Source organism: Cynocephalus volans, chromosome 3, assembly GCF_027409185.1.
Source record: "Cynocephalus volans isolate mCynVol1 chromosome 3, mCynVol1.pri, whole genome shotgun sequence".
Lineage (NCBI taxonomy): Eukaryota > Metazoa > Chordata > Mammalia > Dermoptera > Cynocephalidae > Cynocephalus > Cynocephalus volans.
The window spans coordinates 19,211,179-19,233,434 of record NC_084462.1 but is presented as its reverse complement, the minus strand read 5'-3'; the positions used below and the strand labels follow the sequence as shown (position 1 = coordinate 19,233,434).

The 22,256-nt window shown below is 48.2% G+C and overlaps 1 protein-coding gene across 1 annotated transcript in view; it reads right to left on the bottom strand.

Annotated features, from left to right (window-relative positions):
* The window catches only part of SDK1 (sidekick cell adhesion molecule 1), a 983,203-nt gene that overhangs the window by 73,688 nt on the left and 887,259 nt on the right, over positions 1-22,256 (bottom strand). Inside the window, exons 31-34 of the mRNA XM_063090679.1 lie at positions 15,354-15,457; positions 12,325-12,395; positions 1,996-2,131; positions 475-534 (exon numbers count right to left, since the gene is read on the bottom strand). Coding sequence (XP_062946749.1) covers positions 475-534; positions 1,996-2,131; positions 12,325-12,395; positions 15,354-15,457 — 371 coding nt within the window. The remainder of the gene's footprint in view (positions 1-474; positions 535-1,995; positions 2,132-12,324; positions 12,396-15,353; positions 15,458-22,256) is intronic.

The window sequence follows — 22,256 nt, the reverse complement described above, 5'->3', positions numbered from 1 at the left end:
TTGCAGTTTGGGAAGATGAAGAAGTTCTGGAGGTGGGTGGTGGTGATGGCTGCACAACAACATGAATGTACTTAATGCCACTGAAGCGTATACTTAAAAATAGTTAAGACGGTAAATTTTCTGTTATGTACTTTTTATCACTATATAAAAATAAGAGTAAAAAAAAAAAAAAAGAAAAAAAAAAGGTCAAAGGGAGCCAGAGAAGAGATCTTGCCCAATCTGACTTTTCTGTCTGTCCCAAACTCAAAGACCAGAGGTGGGTAAATACCCCCAGCCTCTGCTTCTAGAAGTTTCCTTTCCTGTTTCCCTCATGGTTTTGGCATGTTGGAAAGCAGTATTTGAGAGGGGACATTCCAGAAATTAGAGCCATTAATCCAAGCTGGTTTCACTTGGTCCACTGAGAGGCCAATTGGAGCTGGCCACTATGGGCTACCCAGTCACCGAGGCCTCCGGCTGACGGCGGTGTGCACTTACGTGTTAATTCATATGTTGTTAATGTGGAGCTGCTGTTCACGGTCTTGAAGCTGCTTTGGGCTATTAGGGGTAAGTAAAGTAGAAAGGCAGTTAACATGCAGGGAAACAGTTATTGCAAATTATGTACAGCAGAAATGAGGGAAATGTGTGGCCGCACTCGGGTACTGTTCCAGCTCCCACACGGCACCTCCAAGGGTGATAAAGGCCACCTGCCGCTCACAAGCTTCCCATCAGCTCCCCGGGGGTTACTGCACTTCTTTGTAAAACAGCAAGGCACCGCAGCCTGAGACGGGGGAGAGTGCTCACCCCTCTGATTCAACAGAACAAATTAGTGCTTGGCATGACATAGTGCCAAGCAACACTGGGAAGGCCATGGACGCCAGCTTCTTCTGGGCACTCGTGGCAGGTAGAGCTGGCTGTCAGCTTACTCATGCTCATGCCTGGAACCCTGGTCTGAGGGGGCAAGCAAACCACCAAAGAAAGAACTCTTGAGACCAGCTGTACAAACCCAGCCACACACGGAGCCCTTCTATTTTGTTGTTTTGATTTTGCTACAAAGCCCAGGGAAATGCTAGTTGTTGTCTGGTCATCAGCAAGGGACACCTTCAGAGTGTGCCAAGAGTGTGGATGACAGCTGAGTGACTTCCTTTCATCAACATTCATCAACACCATGCCTGGCACAGGCGCCAGGGTCAAGTCATGTGAGCACAAGGTGCTGCCATCTGCATGCCTGTCCCACATGGAGAGAAGAACCGGGTGCATGGTCTGCTTAGAGAGGGATACGATGGAGGTGGCACAAAGCAAGAAGGCAGCTGTCCAAGTGGCACATTTCTGGAGCTGCACTCTCACTCTGTCCCCAGCACAAAGATGTCAAGGTGTAAAGACTATCTTCTGTGATGCTGTTTGGTGGATGCCAGGAAACAAAGACCCTCTAACCTCCTTCTGAGAGGAGGAGCTGGGAGAGGGGCAGCCTTCCCTGCAGTTCCAGAAGCTACCTTGATGGCAGCTGGACTATCCTCAGAGCTGTGCCAGGGGCTGGATTGTGGTGGAGCACAGGCTGAGCACAGACCAGCCCAGGGACGAGAGAAGCCAGGGTTCCACGCTGAGACTGTGCACTCTGACGGACGGGTGGAACCTGCCCTTGGACTTGATGGGTTCCCCTGCCTCCATCTCAGGTCCCAGACCCCTCCCCACTTAGGGCAGCAGCACACTGTCCTTGTAGGCCTGGCTACGTCTCCTCCCTCAATACGACCCACCACCCACAAAGTCCTACCACCTTCCCCGCTGCACCCTGCCGCCTTGCGCCCGCTTTCTGCGTTCTCCTGGTGGCAAAACTGCCTGCTCCCCATCCCTGAGAGCAGGGCTATCTCCTGGAGTCTCCTCCTGGCCTCCTGCATGGCATTTCCCACTATTTTTTGCATGGAGCAGATGTGCAAGGATCGCTTGGGAACCTCCCTGCCCCACCTGTCGTGGTGACTGAAGGTCAGTACCTGTGTCAGGACAGAGGGGAAAGCATCTCACCTGTGAGTTCGGCTCGTAAAGCTGAAGGGCTTTTGAGTGTCTTGGCCTCTGTGCTTGACCCAGCCTCATACTCCAGCTCCCGGTAGTAGATCCTGTATCCCTGAAGAAGGCCATTCAGACTTTCGTCCCTGGGGGGCTGCAAGATATCACACCAACTCAGCCACGCCGAGGGAGTCGACCGAGTCAGCCTGTGGGAGAGCTTGGTGACCTCTGCCCCCAGTTTAGCCAACTACACAAGAGGAAGTCACTAGTTCAAACCAGTGGCTCCTGATTGTTAAAAACGAAGAAAGAAAAGATGTCAAATTGGTGAAGAGGAATACGAGGGACCTCCCAGAGCACAGAACGAAGCTGTGGAGCCATTCGCAGACCCTCAGTTGTCTTGTGGGTGTGTGGGGGGACATGGGCGTCTTATCCTATGTTCAGCTTGAATCCTCAAATGAGCCCCTAGGCTGGAGCAGGAGAGTACGGCCTGGACACAGATGGTGGAGAAGCTGCCCACTGAGGGGTAAGCCCAGAACAATTAGGAGCTCAGGATGCAGTCTGGCTCCAAATTGGTCATTATTGGCCTCACCCTGTCCCTCCCACTTCCTGGCCACCCAGGCTTGTGATATACTGGGTGCCTCACTGACCCTTCTACATGCCAGATCACCCCTGCTCTGCCCAACTCAGACCTAAGGCCGGAATCCCCATGGCTCCTCTGATGTCAGCTAGCATAAGAAGAGCCTAAGATAGGTCTGGCGCTCATTTGACTCTTAAAAACCCAGCAGAATACAAAGAACAGATAGATAAGGAAACCGAGGTTCAGATCTTGCTAGAATTAAACACGGGTTTGTGGGAACCCTAGACCTGTACAGATCCACATTAGGGTATGACTGCTCACCATTCAAGAACCAACCCAAGGTTTCCTTCTTCCCTCAGTTGGTTTCTGTTGATAAGTAAGTGACAGATCTGTCACTAGAAGAAAGGTCCTCCCATTTCCACAAGGACTCCCCATAAAGCCTCAGCGTCCATGGCATCCATCTGGCATTGAGGCTCAACAATCCAGTCTCTCCTCTTGGGATTCTCAGATAAGCAATAAGATCCTTCCAGGCTGTGACCAGAAGGATGGGTAAAGACAAGGCCATGAAGCCTTGTCCTAGGACAGGGATGAACACTGGATGTCTCGTGTCTCCCACACAGTGGCTGACTATGTGAGGTCACTAGCACCTCAGAACTAGCACCTCCACAGCTTTGCTGCAAGAGAACCCCTTTGTTGTGGGTTGAATTGTGTACCCCAAGAAGATACGTTCAAGTGTAATCCCCAGCACCTGTGAAGGTGACCGTATTTGGAAATAAGGTCTTTGCAGATGTAATTAGTTAAGATGAGGCCATAGTGGATTAGGGCTGGCCCTCATCAAATGACTGGTATCTTTATAAGAGGAGGGAAAATTGAACACCTGGATACACAGGGAGACTGTCACATGAAGAAGAAGCAGAGATTGGAGTAATGCGCCTACAAGCCAAGGAAGGAACACCAAGAGTTGTTGGCAGCCACCAGGAGGTGGAAGAGGCAAGAGGGAGCCCTTCCTAGAGCCTTCAGAGTGAGCATGGGCCTGCCAACACCTTGATCTTGGACTTCTGGCCTCCAGGACTGCAAGAGAATACATTTCTGCTGTTGTAAGCCACCCAGTTTGTAGTGATTTGTTACAGCAGCCACCTTGATGTCCACCCTCTCACTGTCTAATTCTGACTATCCGAACCCAGGGACAAAAAGGATTTGGATGTTGGGATAAATCCCTTTCCCTTTGAACTCTTGCTACCCATGATCCAAAACTCAGACCTGGAGAATGCAGTATCCTTTGCTTTCCAAACTCTCCAACAGGACAGCTCAGAGAGCAAGGAATACTGGTACTGATGTAGCTAGGAGAAATATAAACATTTACGCATGCACCAGAGGAACAGCTGTGTGCATGGCATATGCAGGGTGTTTTCAAAAATGAGAATTGCTAACACGTTAACTCAAGCTGCTCCCAGGGCCATGCAATGCAGGGCTGCTGGCAGCTCCCTGCCACTCTTCAAAGTCATGTCCTAGGTCCTCTGTGATGCTCTCAATTCGGGAATAGCACTAAGCATATCATTTCCCGTTGGATATAGAAAAGTACAACTGGAAAATCTGAACAGATTTGCCAGGACTTGATGATCCATGTCAGAGGGACCCAGCAAGCCCACAACATCAGATGAAGTGCCAGCCTTTGTGCAGCTCCACTACTCCCGGCCCAGGGTGTCAGACCCCAGCATGCAAGTCCAGGGGCAGAGAGAATCGTCGTTCTGGAGGCCATGTCTGAGTTGCCAGTGTCCCCCACCCAGTCAACACCCCACAGCCCTCCTCAACTTTGCTGAAAGGCACAAGGTCACCTAGCTGTCTGGTTGGCTACAGCCCCAGCTCCGAGGATGCCTGCCACCCATCAGGAACCAGGGAGGGGAAAGGGCACTGCCAGATATTCGAATACTTTGGCTCCATATTCTCAAACAGACAGTGGGGGCTTCTCCTTTTCTCACTTTACCTTCTGTTGGCCCTTGCCAGCAGCAGAGGGGACCTGGGGCTGGCTCTGCTCCAGCTACCCTGCCTTCACAGGGCCCTGGGGCATTTGAACACCATGGTGCCCAAGGGCCAGAACTGCAGAAGCAGAGCCTGAGGACTTCAAGGGCAGGTGAGTCTCTTGTTTGTTGCTCTTTCCCTCCTAGGCTTGCTAGGTTTAGCCAATAAAAACACATGACACCCAGCTAAATCTGAGTCTCAAAATCATTGTTCTGATAGCAAATGTAACCGAGCATCCACTGTTTTCTCTGGCAACCCTGCCTCCTCCCCTTATCTGACTGCCTTCCATGGGATGACCTACAGGTGGAAATGCTTGTTAAATCATCCCATGATAACAGATCTACTGAAACAAAACAGAAAGTGAACCAGCGCAGACCAGGGTATCTGCAGATTGGGTGCACCCCAGCCAGGGCAGGGCAGAAGAGCAGCAGAGTCCCTGGGGCATGGACCCGCCACCCGTGCATGCCCTGTAACCACTGACCACTTCTCCAGCAGAGAGCTTCTGCCCTGCTTGCTGTTCAACAGCTTCTGAGGACTTCTCACACTTATCAGGAAGACAAAATACAACATAAACCTGACCAGAGAGCCAAGAGCTCAGGAAGCTGAGTGCTGGCAGAACAGGGAGGGGCGAGAATCGGTGGCAAAGCCCTGAAGTCCGACTGAGGAGCAGGAAGGGAAGGTTGTGTATTGTGCTGTTGTATCTTATTAGATTTTGTCCCTCTACCAATTTTGATGACAAAGCCTTAATGTTTGGGACACCTTGAGCATCCCAGCAATGGTCAACCACCAGTGCTCTGGAATATTCATCTGTTTCTTCTCTAGCCCACCTGTCCTGGGAACAAGTCCTGGTCTGCACCCCTCCCCCTGAGTATTAAGCATTTCAGACCCTTTACTTAGATCTGAGAGTGCTGACGGGGCTCATTTTCTGGTTTTCCTCCCTATAGAGTATACAGAATTGTTGTCAGAACAGCTTTTAGGTTTTGGGTCCCCCCCACTTTAAAAATCGGTTCCTTTGGTAAGGGTAGATGCCGTTCAGTGTTGCACTCAGCTGCAAATTGGTCGGAGATATATGTTTTGTGAGTGCATCACAGTAGAAGTGGAGACAGAGATGGGAAGCCTGCGTGCTGTGCGCACGTGTGCATAACACACAGTACATACACACGCACACATACACTCACATAAAGACAGAAGGTGGTTACTGCCAATCTGCTATTTTAACTCCAGTCCTGGGTTTTCTCATTGGCTACAGTTGAGACTTATATTTAAATCCTTATTCTGTAGGGCACCCTTCTTCAAACACAACTGTTACCACACTGTAATAGAAAGTTTATTTAACCCCTTTCTTAAAAGAAATACAATGGATGGAAAATTGGAAAAGTTGATGAGGAAGAATAGAAAGAGGCATTTCTCCACATGCCATCTGCATTTTACAGAGCAGGTAAATAGAGTGAAATGCTCCCATACCCTTTTGCCAACTAAGTTAGCTCCAAAGATTCCAGCGCCTCTGTCCACGTGGCTGCAGGTCATGCATAGCTGTGGCCCCTAGGAGAGGGAGGACAGTGCTGGGCACACTGCGTCCCTCCTGTGGTGGGGGAGGGCAGGGCTGAGAGCCACCCAGAAGGCCAGGTGCACAGGTTTCTCTCACAGCTGTGCCTGTTCGCTCACTCTGTGGCCTGTCTCAGGCTCAGGGCATATTTGCTGAGTAAATGTGTGAAAACGCTGAGCTCCACACCCAGGGATCAGTTCTAGCCTCACCATCTCGTTGGGTCCATGAGATCTCCTGCATTATGTAGCACAGAGAGCCTTGGGACTAAGAAAGGGACTGTGGAGCCTCAGAAAGGGAGCGCTCACTGCTGACAGCAGACTCAGAAATTTACAAAGGAATGACTTCTGAACTGCCCTTGAAGAAGGAGTGGCTTCTGGAAGGAGGGAATGGGCCCTCCACGAGATGGGCCACAGTGCCTCAGGGAGACCCACTAGGAAGGAGAGAAGGATGTGAAGGGAAGTGGAGGGAGGTGCTCAGGTGGCAGGGGCAGGTATGGGAGGGACAGCCAGGCTAAGCGGTACAGTCCCCCAGGGCATGAGCCAGGACTAGCCCAGGTCCTGCGTCATTCCACATATGGGTGGATCCCCAGAAGGATCTGTAGCTAAACTCAGGAGACTGGCAGAATGGAGCGTCCTCCAAGTCCACTGAAGAGCCACGAATGGGCTCAGTTGATGCCTTGGGCTGCTGCTGCTTCTTGTTAGCAATGAGTCTTGTGAACATGCACAATGAGGAGCTCTTTGCCGAATGAAAACCAGCAGAGACTTCCAAGACCCTGGGGGCTTTTGATTTTCCTTTCCTGAGCTCCTGACAACCAGTCAGAGATATGTGTCCCTCTGACGGCTTTTACCCAGCACACAGCTGTGCACCCGGGGAGCCTGCTCTTTTTGTTCAAGGCTCCTGGTCTGTTCAGGTGACACTGGACAGTCCTGCTAAGGTTCCCTAGACACTCTTCTTGCTTGCTCACACTGGCAGGAGGTGGAAGTGGCAGGGTCTGGGCAGTGAAGATGAAAAATCTCATCTTTCCGTTTCTGGGATCTGGGCTGACTCAAATCAGCAGGAAGGTGAGTGGACAGATCAAAAGCTTGCAGCTGGGTCTCTGTAAGTACCAGCCCAGCAATTTCACCCCAAGGGTCATCTTCAAAGCCTCCCTCAGAGTCCCAGATTATACCCACAGCAGCTTCAGGCACTGGACCTCAGCAGGAAGATTGCAAAGGCCCTCCGCCGCCTCCACAGACACACATAAGTGGAGACAGGATTACAGTGAGAGCAATTTACTTTGTGGGGAGGAAGGAAGCTCGATGGGGTGGGGAAAACTGAATTCAACCCACCAAAAATATTAAATAAACAGGAAGTTGGGAGCTTGGGAAAATAGAGTCCTCACTGGGGACCAAATATGGTTCTGTAACCAGCAGCAAATATGCCATCCCGCAGCCTTTATGTCCACACTTCCTGGGGCTGGAAGATGGAGGGGAAGGGGCTGAGGGTTACCGATCTTGGACTCACAAATATTTCTAACCAAGGTGGATAGGATGGTTTAGAGGTATGAGGAGAAGAGGCTAAGCCCCCTCGCCCCACAGGCACAATGGTCACCAGCCATCAGGCTGGAGTCCACATTGGGCCAACAGACTAACTGATGGCTGTTTGTACCAGAAATGCTGAGCATCTGAAGAGTCTAAGTTTGTTCCTATCCTAGCAGGAGTCTTCTAGGCCTTGGGATAGGGTGGAGCTGGCTGTATAGCCCAGAGGGCAGCTTCTTTAAAGGCTGCAACTGGTCCAGGCCTGTCTGTGAGCAGGCTCCATCTTCCTAATGCAATATTCACTTTCAAAGGGCCCAGGGACTCCATGGAGACTCCAGGGCCTGCCTGCATGGCATTCTGAATTGGGTTTAACCACACTTTCTATTCCTAGAGTTTGGGATAAATTTATCTGTAATCATGAAATAGGGCTCTACAACTCCGGAAGTCCTTGAAGGCATCAGTAGGGTAGCTCCATGTAACATGTGAGTTCAAGAAGTGAAGGGCCAATTTCAGGCTCGTGATTCAAGTCCTGGCTCTGTTACCATCTTGCGGTGGGAGCTTGGGCTGGTTGCTCAACCTCCTAGGCTCAATCATCAAGTCTGGCTAGATGGTCTCCAGAGTATTACACTCATATGACTCTAAACAAAAGGTTCCCTTTGCACCCTCAGACTGGTTCTCCCAGCGCTTAGCACTGATCACACTGAGCCTAAAGTTTCTGATTTAGCACCTGTCCCTAGAGTACAAGGCTGTGTCTGTGTCTTGCTCATCTCTATATTCCCCACAGCACATGGGACAGGCCTTAGGACAGCAGGTGCTCAGTCAATGCTTGTGGAATTGAGCTGAATTTTCCCAGTGGTCTAAGATGACCCATTTATGCTTAATTTCATCCTAGACTGGCCATCTGTATGGGCAGATGCTTGAAGGAAACTGGCAAGCCCTCCTAAAAATGTCTTCACTCTGCCTACCACATACCAGAAATTCTACCAGCAGATTCCTTGGGGGGGTCCTGAATGTGTTTTCCTTTCTCAGAAGCTCCCTGTTAAAATGCAGATGGCTTGTCAGAGTGTACCTAGATTATATCACCCAATGTAGAAGGCAGGAAGAGGACAGTGCACTGGGAAAGACTCAGGAGGACGGCACACCTTGGAGGCAGCAGGGTTGAGCAGCAGGAAGGGTATGGGGCTGGGAGGAGGCAGGACTCCCACAGTGAGCCTCACTCCTTCCAGCTGCCTGCACAGTACCGGGCTGGGCCACAACAGCTGATTGAGCCTCACTCCTTCCAGCTGCCTGCACAGTACCAGGCTGGGCCACAGCAGCTGACGGCCTCTGTGCAGTGCTGTAGGCTTTCCGGCCAAGCTCCCTCTTTGATTAGGTGGGGAGGCAGGCGGGGCAGGACCTAACTCTCCCCACTCTACAGATGGGGACCTGGGGCTTAGGGACGTTAAACCCAGTGCCCAAGGTCTCATGGGGAGTACGAGGCACAGCTGGAATGCAAGTCCAAATCTCTTCTGACCACCATCGTCCCTTGGGGCTCTGAGTTTTTAGTTTATATTCCCATGATTCCTCTGGGATTAAATCCCAATAGTTGAGCAGAGCACAGGATGCCCAATATGCCTTCCTCCAAAACACAGCATCAAATACCCAGTGACTTCATTCCTCCGAGCCTTTGCTCAGGCTGTGCCTGGTGCCGAATGCTCTTCTCCCTGCTTTTTATCTGGGGAAGTCCTGTCTATCTTGCAAAGTGTATTCAGTTGTCCCTCTGGCCATAGTGCGTTGCTCCCCCTCTGCTCTCTTTCCACTAATGTGTTATCAAGCTCACTGCACTGAATGAAAGCTCTTCAAGTTCTGCCGTCTGTCTCATTCACCTCTGGTGCTCAGCACCCTACAAAGAAGCTGGCACTTTGCAGATCATGGAGGAACTGAAGAGAAAAAGAAATCCAAAGATGTGTTCCGAAGAAGCCCTGTGCCTTTCTCCCCCACTGCCCAGGCAGCTGTAATGCTCCTCTTAGGAAGGTGCCTATTACAACATTGAGTCTGTCCTCTGCTGAGAGCTTTCTGCATGATGTGATCTATTGCTTGGGTTTTTTTCTTGGCTAGAAAATACCCTGAAAATCCACTTAGAGAAAACTACAGCAACATGAGGGGAAATGCTCTTGAGTGGCAGACTGTATGACCCACTGGAAGTTTTAGAACAGCCAGCTTAAATGTTGTGATCAATTCAGAAACATTAATGCCTATTATGAGCTATGCTCAGTGTGAACACAATGCCACCACTGTCTAGAATATATGTTCAAATCCTTAGATTTCAAACAGAACCGGACCCCATGAAAGGCAGATTGATTATCCTACTAAGAAGAATCAAATCTGACAGATTGCTATGGGGGTGGCATTTAAATGGGTCAGCAGCCTTGAAATTACAGCCGGTGTTTGCATTTTTAAACAAATTACTAAAAAAAAGGTTTACAGGTGAAACATTTCATCTGGAACACAAATCTATATTTAAACCTAGTTTCTTTGTTCTGTTCATCCTAATTTAGTAAATTACTCATAATTTTAATTATACTTCAATTGCCTGGCAGTTGACAGGCATTTATTTCTACAATACATCGTATTGACCACCTCCTGCTCTGGGTTTCTTGCAATTAGTTTGTTCTGTTGGGCTCTGAAGGGGGACAGCTGATGGATGGACACGTATGCCAGGTTCCTTTGGTGCAGCTCTGCGCCACTTCACAGAGCTGTCCAACAGCAATGGAGAGGGCTGAGAGCCCCGTGCTGTCAGAGGCAGGACACTGGGGCTGACAGCCGGCACCATGTTCATAGCCTCTTATTTGCAGGGCATGACGCGTCCCAGCCCCGATGCTCGCTGCCACTATAGAAAAGGAGCTTACCTCGTTATTGGCAGCCAACTGCCACGTATACAAAGAAAATGCTAATTTTCTCGCAGAATTTAGCTCAGTACAAAGGACCAATCTTCCTTTGGTTGATTATGTTAGTGGAGAGTGGGAAACAGAAGGGCCTGGGACCTTAAATTTCCATTTTGAATGTTTTCTACCTCCTACCAAAGGTCGTAATAGGAGTCAGGGCTGAAACGTGGACTGTGGAGGTCTAACAGACCTCAAATACAAGAGATCTTGCATGAAAGAGACCTCAGAGATCACCTTTGTGGCTTTCTATTGTTACAGAGGAGGAACCTGGAGCCAGAGAGGCCTGTCAGGGTCACAGTCACTCAATGGAAAATTAAGAGGCCTAATGCCAGGCCCTTGTCACTTTACCAGAGGCTCCAGATGGATTGGGGGAATGACTTCACAGAGGCAGACAGTTTCTTGGTTCCCTTTCCAATCTCCTACACACTAGTAAACCTAAAAAAGGCTAAGGGCCACGGCAGTGAATTTCCAATTTCACCAGAAGCCATTTGGAAATGTCTCTTTTTCACCCTGAAATGTCCCTATCCTATCCAGCGAAGCCGTCTTGTATGCAATAGAAAGAAGGCAAAGAGGGACCCACGAGTGCTCCTTCACACTTGAAGGAGATTATACATTCTTGACAGAAACCCAGTTTTCTAAACCCTGCTTTACATCCTTCATATGGTAGTCTCAAGTTATGTTAGGGAGAACCATATGATATTGCCACTTTTGTACCTCAAACATGGTCAAATTTCATATGATTCCACCTAACACTGACATCATGGAGTTACAACATAACGGGTAAGCAGGGACCTTCAGAAGCCAGCGGCCAACCTCGGCGCCGTGGAGAAAGCACCTTCCTGGTTAGCTCCTCCAGCCCTCCAGCCCTGATCTTGACTCCACTTTCCTTCCCAGCTCCTCCACCCGTGTCAGCCTCCAGCTAAGCCCAGGGAGGCCGTGTCCAAGCCGCCCCTGAGGAGTCTAAGCCGGGGTGCTGGCCGCTCGGTACTTCTCTCCCCACCTCTCGCCTTTCCGGCCACAGCCCCAGCCAGGAGGGGTCTCCAGCTCACTCTTTGCCCAGGTATGTATTGAGCGCCCCCTGCTCTTGCCCAGCCCTGGGCCCCTGTCCCTGGTGCCTGCAGAGCTGAGCCACTGCCACACCCAGAATTCACCCTTCCTCAGGGCCCTGAGCAAACTTTCTATTTAGGACAGTTCCCTGATGGCCTCTGCTGGGTTCCCAGCATTCCCTCCCTCTCAGTTTGGCTCCCCTCCCTTCCACAGGAGGATGATCCTTGGTTTGAATTACTGTTCACTGGAGACTGTGTGAAATACATGTAACTCTGTGGATATTTTGACTGGTTGCAAATGATTTCTGTAGAAACATTAACGCCAAAGGTTACAGTTTTGCTGCCCTATCCGGACACTGATCAGTTTTGCATGTGCACAGAAGCCTTTTTTTTGTCAAATGCCTGTCAATATGCAGCTGCTGTAGGGCTCTTTGAACCAGCCGTGTCGTTCAGCTGGTCCCTCCTTAGTGAGCTGAGTACAAGTTCCTTCTGTGTGTGCAATGCAATCGTGTTTTTAACATTTTGGAAATTATTCTTTGACACTATTTTCCCTTTAAGTTTGCAAGTCTGACAAAGGTGTTTGCTTTGTTCTACCCTCAAACACTTAGTACAGGGCTCAGCTCTCAATTGCAAAAATCTTTGTCCAGCCGACATGGCTGAATGAGCCAGGGAATGAGAACATGTTGTACAAAACCCGTGAGATTCCCCTGGCTCTTACCTGCCACTGGATCAGAACAGAGGAGGTGGTGTGCGGAGTTGCTGAGACAGAACCTGGAGGCTCTCCTGGAACTGAAACCCACACAAGAAGGAAGCCGGGATTAGAATGGTCCCATCGGTATTCAGCCACCCTCCCCTGCAGCACCGAGAGTAAGTGTGGGAAACTCACAGGCCCTGCCCCCCTTCTCCCCATGGAGACGTTCTCCTTGCCCTTTCTCAGAGCTTCCTGAGGTTCCTCTTCCAAACAAGTGCTCAGAAGGAAGGGACCTAATCCTAATAAGAGTAGCAACAAGGTAATGCCCCTGACTTCATCCCCCACAAACAGACCCAAACTGAGACATCCAAATGAGTTTTGATCTCTCCACGTGGATTTTCTGAGAGCCCCACACTCCAACAATGGTGCCCTGGGAGCACCCTGCCTGAGACCTTCTCTGCAGTGCCCAGATCTTCTGGGGGAGGGAGACCCATCATTTTTTTGAGGTACTTAGGTAAGAACTACTTCTACTGAACAGGGAAATGACTAAGTCAGGTCACAGTGCTCTTGGTTTTAAAAACAAAAAGTGACTGTCACAAAGGGAGGCTGATTTCTGGTGAGGCTTTGATTCATCGGACAGCATGGCCGAAAGGTGGTCTGTCATGATTCTGGGAAGCCACAGTGGTTCTGCTCTGGCCTCTGCTTGTGGCCATGCCCTGCACTCTGTACAAACTAAAATCCTTGTCATCTGCCATGTCCAGGAGGCCTCTGCTTATGTATTCCAAACTATAAGATCTCTGAGACCCAAAAGAAGATCTGATGCAAACTCTACATTTAATAAATATTCATTGAATTGAATGACTGAGGATGGTTTCCCCACACTCCCAAATTGTGTGCCTGCAGAGTCTCACTCTACTCAGCATCTGAGATTCGTTGTCTGGGTCACCTGCTCTGTGATTCTCCTCTGGACCTGCCAGCCCTCCCCGCCTCTGGTAGTGCCTGTGTCAGTCACACCTCCAGCCTTCTAGTTCTGCTTTAGGGACAGAACTCCATCCTATGCCCTCTGACTCTCCTGTTGTTCTATCTTAATGGTGGACCCGTTACCCAGCTTTCCTAATGGCCTGGTCACACTAGATGTCAATTACAGGGCGGTCCCAATATCCTCAAGTTGTGAGGTTGTGCTGGGAAATAAAAGTCACCATAGTAAGAAAACGCTTATCAGCAAACCATCCATGTCCTCAAAGGACCCTCCCTATCTAGTGCAGGGTTCCGCAAGCTCAGGAGTCAGTCTGTGCCTACCAATCTCTGGCCATAGCTGAAGACAATACAATACAAATACAATGCAAATCCACTGCAAAGAGAAACTGCAAGTCTCAGAAAAGGAAGATGACAAGATAGGAGAATCAAAAGCACTGATTTGAATATCAAAGAATTAAAAAGGGCTTTCAGGGAGCCTGAAGAAGCCCCTGAATATTTTTTCAAAAATGGGCCATTGGGATTGAGCAGTGACAGGTCAAAGGGAGGCTGTTGTATCTTGTTCTCACACAATTTTGTCAGAGATATTACAACAATAAAATCAGCTTCTATGTTTTTTCTTTATTCTAAGAATTAGTGTTTAGATGAAAATTTACAATTGTGTTAAATGTAAGATTAAATGAACGCATTTACATAGTTTTGGTTTTGTACTTTAGTTCTAATGGAGCCTTTCCTTTGTGGTTTAGAGTGAAATTGGCCATGGATTAATTGGGAAGTTTTTTCTGTACAAGTAGCCTCAGCCTCCTCGATCCTCTGGTTTGCCTCCTCTTTTGTTTCCCCTACATTGAGAGCTCCCTGGGGGCTGATCGGTCCCCCCAGGACCCAGCAGAGCTAGATGAACTACTGGACACATGAGTATACACAGGCCAGCTTCTACCCTGGGCGACCTGTGGCTTCTGTCCTCACTAGCTTTCCCCTGGGCTCTAATAAACTTCCAGGATTAGTGCTCAGGAAACAGTTGGGTAAGAAAGCATGATCCACAAAAGACAACCATTATCTCTCCAGGGGCAGATCCGGCCTTTCCTGAGAGCATGGCTGGGGCCTGGGGGTGGGGGGGTGGGGGTTGGAAGGCGCCTCTTATCAGGAACAAAAGACTGCACAGATTCTGCTTTACTAGGAGTGCCGGGTTTGCAGCAAAACAGTTTCTGCAGGTTGCTGAGAAGCCGAGAATGGTTCACCTCAATCCCTTTGCTGGTCCCTAAGGTCATGTGAGTCCTTGGGTTGGAGAAACTAAACTCCCAGGTTATAAAAAGAGCAAAACCAAAGATGTGTGGTCACAGGGTTAGCCGACTGCAAATTGGTTTATTTGAAAATTGTTCCACTGGTGTGTTAAATGGAAAAGACAGCGCTTTGGGGGTATGTTTAGGGAATTATTATAAAGCACTGCTGGGTGAACTAAGTGCTCAGGTTTCTGGCCTGGGGTTGCAGCTTCAGTGTCTGCTACACAATATGCATTCTTTTTCATCCTAGCAGTCTGGCTTTCACCACTGGATGTGTCTGATGGAGCTGTCTCCCAGGCTCACTGCGGTCTGGGAGGATCAGGTCACACAAAATTACAATGAATCTTCAGGCCCAATGCCTCCAAGGTAGGACAGCAGAGGTGAAAAATCCACCTGGAGCTTTGAGGGGGTCTCTCTTCCCATCACTTACCTGTGCTATTGTCAAACAGAGTGGCTCGGGAATGAGAAAAATTGGGAAAACCTCTTAAAACCCAGCTACACGATGACATTTATTTTTAATGACTCTATCAATTATTCAATTTCTGGGATGCTAATGGATAGTAGGGGCTTTGGAAGCCAATCAGAGAAATTTCCATTCCATTTGGAAGCCTTCGAAGCCTTTGATTTATGACCATGGGGTATACAGGAATACTCTAAGCTGTCTGTTACTAATGGAATTCTACCGCTCACCACTGCTCCCCAGTGACCCTTTCCTGGCTCAAAATGAAAGTAGGGCCTCTCTCTAGAAGCAAGTGTCTCAGACAGCAGCTGGCGAAGTGGCCTGGGCCCCAGTCTGCTCACCATCCTGCAGTGTGGTCACCGCCTCTGTCTCCAAACTGAAGTCGCTGTCCCCAATGTCATTGGTGGCCTTCAGGCGCAGCTTGTAGGAGGTGAAGGGCCTCAGCCTGAAATGCAAAAGAGACCCATGTTGGGGGACCCTGCCACACTGTTCTGTCCTCAGGTGTTCCCAGTGAAGCCCTGGCAGGTCGAAGGAGGGGCAAACCTCTTCCCTGCCCTGAGAGCTCTGGGCTCCTGCATGAGCCGCAGACAGATTGCCCTGCAGCTGGGAAGCTGTTCACAGGTAGAAACAAACCCCAGCTGCAGTAAGCAGGGGTTTTAAGGGGACCCTGAATCTGTTCGGAGAGTAACTCTTGAATACCCTGTCCTGTCCTAATGCCCAGGGAGAGAGGAATTTCACATAGGGAAGGTGAGTGGAGAACTTTCTGGCCAGGGGAGGGAGATTCTGCGTGGGGCTCCTCAGGAGACACCGCCACCTCCTGTAATTAGAGATACTCCTGCACAGCAAATCACTGCTCTCTAAGGAACTCAGGGAATTGCTCAGGAGGAGCTAATGAGATTAGCCCTGGCTCACACTGATCCAGAACTTAATGTGAGTTCTGGCCTGATTCACTTCCTCCCTCACCCCCAAGTACTCCTTTGTGGAGGTCTGTACTGGCCAGGCCCAGCCTGGCTGAACTCTCCAAGGTCTATCTCTTGCCCCAGCTATAGGCAGGGCCCCACCATTTAAGAGTCAGACACTGTGCCAAGCACTAGGCATGACCCCATTTAACCTGCACAACGTCTCTGAGAGGTAGGAGTCATTATTACTCCCATCTCAAGGATGAGAAAACAGAGGCCCAGTCAGATTAATTTACTTGCCTACTGCCAGAGAACTGGTAAATGGCTTGGCCTGGATTGAAACGGGGGTTCTGTCTTAAAGCAACATTTGCATGTCACTTTACATAAGACTACATCCGTGTAAATTATTCATATGAAAAAATGCCCCTAGCTTTTTGAGGAAGATTTTAGGGGCACATGCTTCCCTGAGGCACTACTTGGTGTTACCACTTTAGCCTACTTCCATCCATCCATCCACCCTTCTTTCTTTCCTTCCTTCCTTCCTTCCATCCATCCATTCTCCACCTGCCCACTGGTCAATCCATCCATGGAGCCATTCCACATTTATCGTGTCTCATATGCCAAGCCCCATGCCATGCTTAAGACTAAGACTTGAGCCAAACTCTTCTGTGCAGATGACCCTCAAATCTTCATCAAGCCCTAGCAGCCAGTCAGTGATCCAATGTGTGCTTCCAAATGCCCATGCTTGCCAGTATCCGGCCAGCCAGCTCTTCTTGGATGTCCTTCACATTACCTCAAAAAGAGCAGGTAAGGAAGCTGCATTACTCCTCTTCCCATTCTACAGCAGCTTGTATCAGGCAATGGCTACACCATCCTCTCAGTTTCCCAGAACAGAGACTTGGAGTGACCTGGAACTCTTTAACCCCTGTGCCTCGAGTCTATACTATCTCTAAGTTTCCTTAACCACCATTCTAAGCCAAAGCCCCCACCACTTGAAAACCAATCTTCTCTTCTCACTCCCAATTAGTTTGTAAACCAGTGGTTTTCATACTGAGCACTGTGGAACTCCTAAGACTCTGAAGAACCCTCTGTGAGTCCAGATCCCCACACCCCCTGCATCAATCAACAGAAGCCCCACTTCCACCTGCTTAGTACATTTGATTCTGGGTTATACTTTGTGTAAAGAATGATTCTACTTTTTAGAAATTGATAATCATCATGGATGAGCTTGGAGAAACTTAGGTTGAGTGAAATAAGCAAAGCATAGAGGGATAAATACCTCATGTGCTCACTCATAAGTGGGACCTAAGAGAGATGGACGGAAGGAAAGGAAGACCACAGTAGTGTGCTGGACTTGCTGGGGGAGAGGACATACCTTGGGATACAAAGTGGAGTGGGCGGGAAAGGGGGAGAGGGAGGGAGGTTGGGGATAATTGGGTGGGGGACATGGGGTCCAAATGCAATTTGTGGTAATGCTGCCAGTATGGATCTGGCCTTCACATCTTGGGCACGAGGGATGACAATCAGCTTTGTATCTCATGAATATTCATAACTAATAAAAAACCAAAAATAAATAAATAAATAGCCCCAAAAAACCCTCTATGTAAATTTTTTTTAAAAAGTGTTTACATCCTCAAGCTAACAAGGATGCCAAAAGACAAATTAAAACTCTTAGTGGTTACCTTTGAAAAAAAAAAAGAAATTGATAATCATTTTTGGAAACCGTGACCAGAAACATTTCTTCTATCCCTGCTTTCACATTACCCTCATCTGTAAGATCAGATTACAGTGGCTCTCTATCAGCTAACACCTCAAGGAATGCTCTGCCTTCGAAGCCCTCCAGAACCTGACCGTACCTTGCCATTTCCTAGACCCTGACTACAGATATGTCTCTCAACCTCTCTGCACTCAGCTTCCACACCTGGGAAAAGCAGTGACAGGAGGCAGCCTGGCCTTGGTGCCGCTTTAACAGAGATGCTTCTGAAGTCCCACCATTAAGAATGATCTTTGCTACAGGTTTCTGGGATATAGGCTTTTTAAAGCTAAAACAAATAAACAAATGACTTGCCATCTGTTCCTAGCTTCACAGAAGTCACTATACCCAGTCTTGGTGATGGCCACATGTTTCTTCACCTGTGGCCTCCTTGCCTCTCCTGCCTGAGCCGCCCACACTGGCATGGCGAACCCCTTCTCCCGCTTCTTGTATCGGAGGGCAGTATGGAGTGGCCACTAGGAACGTGGACTCTGAAGCCGGACCGCCTAGCTTCCAACTCCTGGTTAACCTTGGGAAGGCTACTTTGCTTCAGTTTCTTTATCTGGACTGATAATGGCACCAACACCATGAGGCTTATGTTAGAATTAAATTCAGCTGAAGCACTTAGAAGAGAGTCTGGCGCACAGTAAGTGCCCACTAACTAATAGCTATTATTACTGTTATTATCCATTAGGTATCAACTTAAATAGATAAAGTAAATGCCTGCCCCCGTTGTTCATTTCCTTCATCTTCTTTATCACAATTTGTAATTAATTGTTTCCTTGATGCCTGTCTTTGTTACAAGACTCAAAATTCATGAGGACAGGGCCTACGTCTGCAGCATTTACTGCATTATCCCCAGCACCAAGAACAGCCTGGCACCAGGGAGGAACTCAGTAACTATTCGTTGAAGGAAAGAATGAATAAGGACGATACTGCTCGTCTCTCAAGTTTCTTGGGGGGTTGAATAAGAGGACACATGTAAAAATCAGCACAGTATCCAGCACACAGTAGGTGCTCCAGAAATGACTCTCATCGCTATATTAAGCACCACACAGTTTACTACTTCGCTGTTCGCTAACGATTTGGGTATTTGCGGCCACAATGCAAGCTCCTTGAAGACACTCTTTCTCTGCCATCCCGCCTGGTTTGGGAGGCACACCGGGCACAGCGGTGTGCAGTAAGTGCATGTCAGGTGGCTGGATGGATTAGCTCAGCTCTGAGACAAATGGGGTCAAGTGCAAAGGAGACAGAAAGAGTTCACAGCATTAGACCTGTGTTTTGTCAGGCACACTTCATTCCCCAAGGATTGATTAACTGTCTATGGGAGTCGCAGGGCACATGAAGCAGGAGCTAACCCTCTTGGTAGGAAGCCACATCGGTGCCCTGAAAACAGGCAAACGATGACTCAGGGGCAGAGCAAGGGAGTGTCACAGATGAGACGTGACGATGGTGACGGTTTCTCTTCTCCTAATCGACATGCTTCCCTGGCTCACCTGTGACCCCCTCTTCACCTCTCTGCAGAGCTGCTCCTGTGGGCTTCTGGTCTATCTCCTAGCCCTAACACAGCCTAATCCTCGCACTTCTACCCCCACGCCATTGCTCCTGCCAAGCTCCCTCCTGTGGCAGAGCAGGACTTCAATGACTACTTGATAAATGAAAAAATGAACAAATTGTCCTGGAATACTCTCCTTCAACCCCTCTAATTCCCCCAAATTCTGCTCTCTGTTCTCTCTTCCAGGCCTATTCAAGCCTCTGCTTTGGAGTTGGCCAAGCAGAGTACAAATTCTGGCTCTGCCATTACTAACCTAGGCAAGTAATTTAAATCCTCTGCATCTCATTTCATTCATCTATAAAAATGGAGATAACAGCAACCGTACTTCCCAGGGCTATTGTGAAAATTAAATTACATAACCCACCCTCATGGAGTCCAATGGATCCTAGCCTACAGTAGGCAGCTAAAAAATGTTTCTTGTTCTTGTCTTCCTGAAGGCTTTCTCTGACTCACTAGCCCCTGGTGCCCTTGCTGTCCACCAGGAAGCCCATCTATGCTGTGTTCAGGTTCCCTCAGCCCTTTGCACGTTCCACATGCCTGCCTTCCAAATTCCCGCTATACAAACCCAGAAACTGAACAGATTTAGGTACATTTGTTAGATAACTCCTGTTATCTAAAGTCTCACTTCTAACCATCCAAAACTCAGGAAATGAATCGATTTGGATAACATAGGACCTTCGGTATCTAAACTTGCTATCAACAATTCCTGTCCAAATCAGGAAGCAAGTATATTTAGAAAGCAAGTTTATACTTGTACTGCCTCATACTGTTAATCACATACACAACTTTTACTTCCACAGCCAAAGTATTTTGGGGTGCAGAGGTGGGGAGTGGGACGTGGCTTACAATTCAACATTCCTCCCACAGAGCTAAATGCAGAACCTTATAAACAGGAGAAGCGCCATATACCCATTCATTCATTTTGGTTATAATATAAAATATATGAGTCCTGAACATTTTAAAAGCTGTCCACTGCTGCCTTTATTTATCTTGAAGGTAACCTCTGAAAACATTTATTAAGAATTCATTATTTGGGGGCCAGCCCGTGGCTCACTCGGGAGAGTGTGGTGCTGACAACACCAAGTCAAGGGTTAAAATGCCCTTACCGGTCATCTTTTGAAGAAAAAAAAAAAAAAAGAATTCATTATTTGCATCACAAAGAACAAAGAATATCGAACCCATGCATAATATCCTTGGTCAAATTCACCTCATTTTTAAATGGCATTATTTTTAAAGACTACACAGAAGAGAAAAAAATGAAATAACCCAATGGAGCTAGAGCCAGCATGTTGAATTTTATTGAATCCCTACAGTTTTATATGGTAGTTCCCTTTCGGCCTTTATGTCTTCTGTTTGGATCCATGGCACCTATTGCAGCAGGAGAGATCAGAGGAAGAGCAGAACCCATTACTGCTGGGTGTACAACCATCACCTGAGCTCACACTGTCATGTTCTATCCTAAAATGACATCCAGAATGTCCCTGTGGCCCTCTGCTCAAAGCCCTCCTCTTCTTCCTCTCTATTGCCTTTCTGTGGGAGGCTACTCAGTCTCCCAACTTTAACCATAAAGCAGAAGCTGGCAGTGCCTGAATATGTCTCAAACACAACCCTCTCCCTCGCGGTCTAGACCCACATTCACTACATGTACTCACAGTCACTAGATTTCAATGGTTAAACTCTTTAAGTTTTTTGGCCATTAGCAGATTTCATGCAACTGGTAAAAATAAAATGTAGCCATCAGGATTATTAACCACAAAGGGAGATTATACCACAGCAGTGTACACAATTTTGCTTTCCTGGGATTCTGCCTGTGACATGTTTTCTATTGATAGGTAGAGGAAGCATTTGTCCTAGTTCTGGCCCATTAGGAAATTGACAACAGTCTCTCCTACACCAAATTAAACTGTCTGTCCTGAAACATGGACCTTTCCTTTCCAACATGAAGTCCCAAGCACACAATTAGTCTGTTTGATTTCAGAAGGCTTTAGAAAAAGTAGTTGGATTTTTTTTCTTTCAAATGGTTACACAAAGGGGTAAAGTTATTTATATCCACGAGCACATTGCTAATTAAGCTAAGCACCCAGTGCAGTAGAGTGTGGTGTATTAAGTAAGGCTGGACACACCTGGCCACACTCACCTGCCCCTCAGGGCCATGCCAGGAGACTTCCCGGGCTGCAGGTGGATGGCACCTGCAACTAGGAGTGCTTTCCTCTGGAGGGTTGAGAGCCATGCCTCTCTAGTTCTACTGCTGTCATTCAGAGGGCAAGTGGGATGCTGGCAGAAACCTGGGGAGGCAGTTTGACTATTTTGGATGGTCTTACTTGTTTGCTGCCAGTTCGCTGGTGGTCAGTATTGAGGGAAATCTTGTGCTCACAGAGCTGAAAGGAACAACAGGATCATTGCTCCAGCCCTGCCTTTCACAGATGAGAAAATGAAGGCCTAGCAAGTGACAGACTTTTCCAAGGCCACATGGCTACTAAGGGTGGACTGACTGCTGAAACCTTGAGGTTTAGATTCTAATGTACTGGGTTTCCACTACATCACAGATGCTCGTAAATTAGCTGCAAGACATGGTTTGTGTCCATGAAGCCTCAAGTTACAGGCCCACTGGACTCTTGAGCTATGAAGAATCTTAGGGGTTATCTCTTGCATTTGGAGAATTTGAAGCACTGTATATTCATTACTTATGGCATCTTGCCTCAACTTCCTCATCTGTAAAACAGGAATAATAAAAAGTCTAGTCTGCATCTCCACAGAGTCGTTACGGACGTCATTTGAAACAACATATGGAAATGGTTTTGGAAATGACAGAATGCTGAGTAACAATGAGGTGATAATGGTAATGATGATGGCAGTGACAGTAATGACAGTAACCAAGTCCTGACAGACAGCTTTAGCCATCTGGAAGCTACTTGACCGGATCACTCTGGAGAACATCTCAGAGATGAACATCAAATGGATGCTGTTCCAGTGTCACTTTCCTAACTAACACAAGGAGTGTGATCACAGCGGCAGGAACATGAGTTTTCCAAACGCC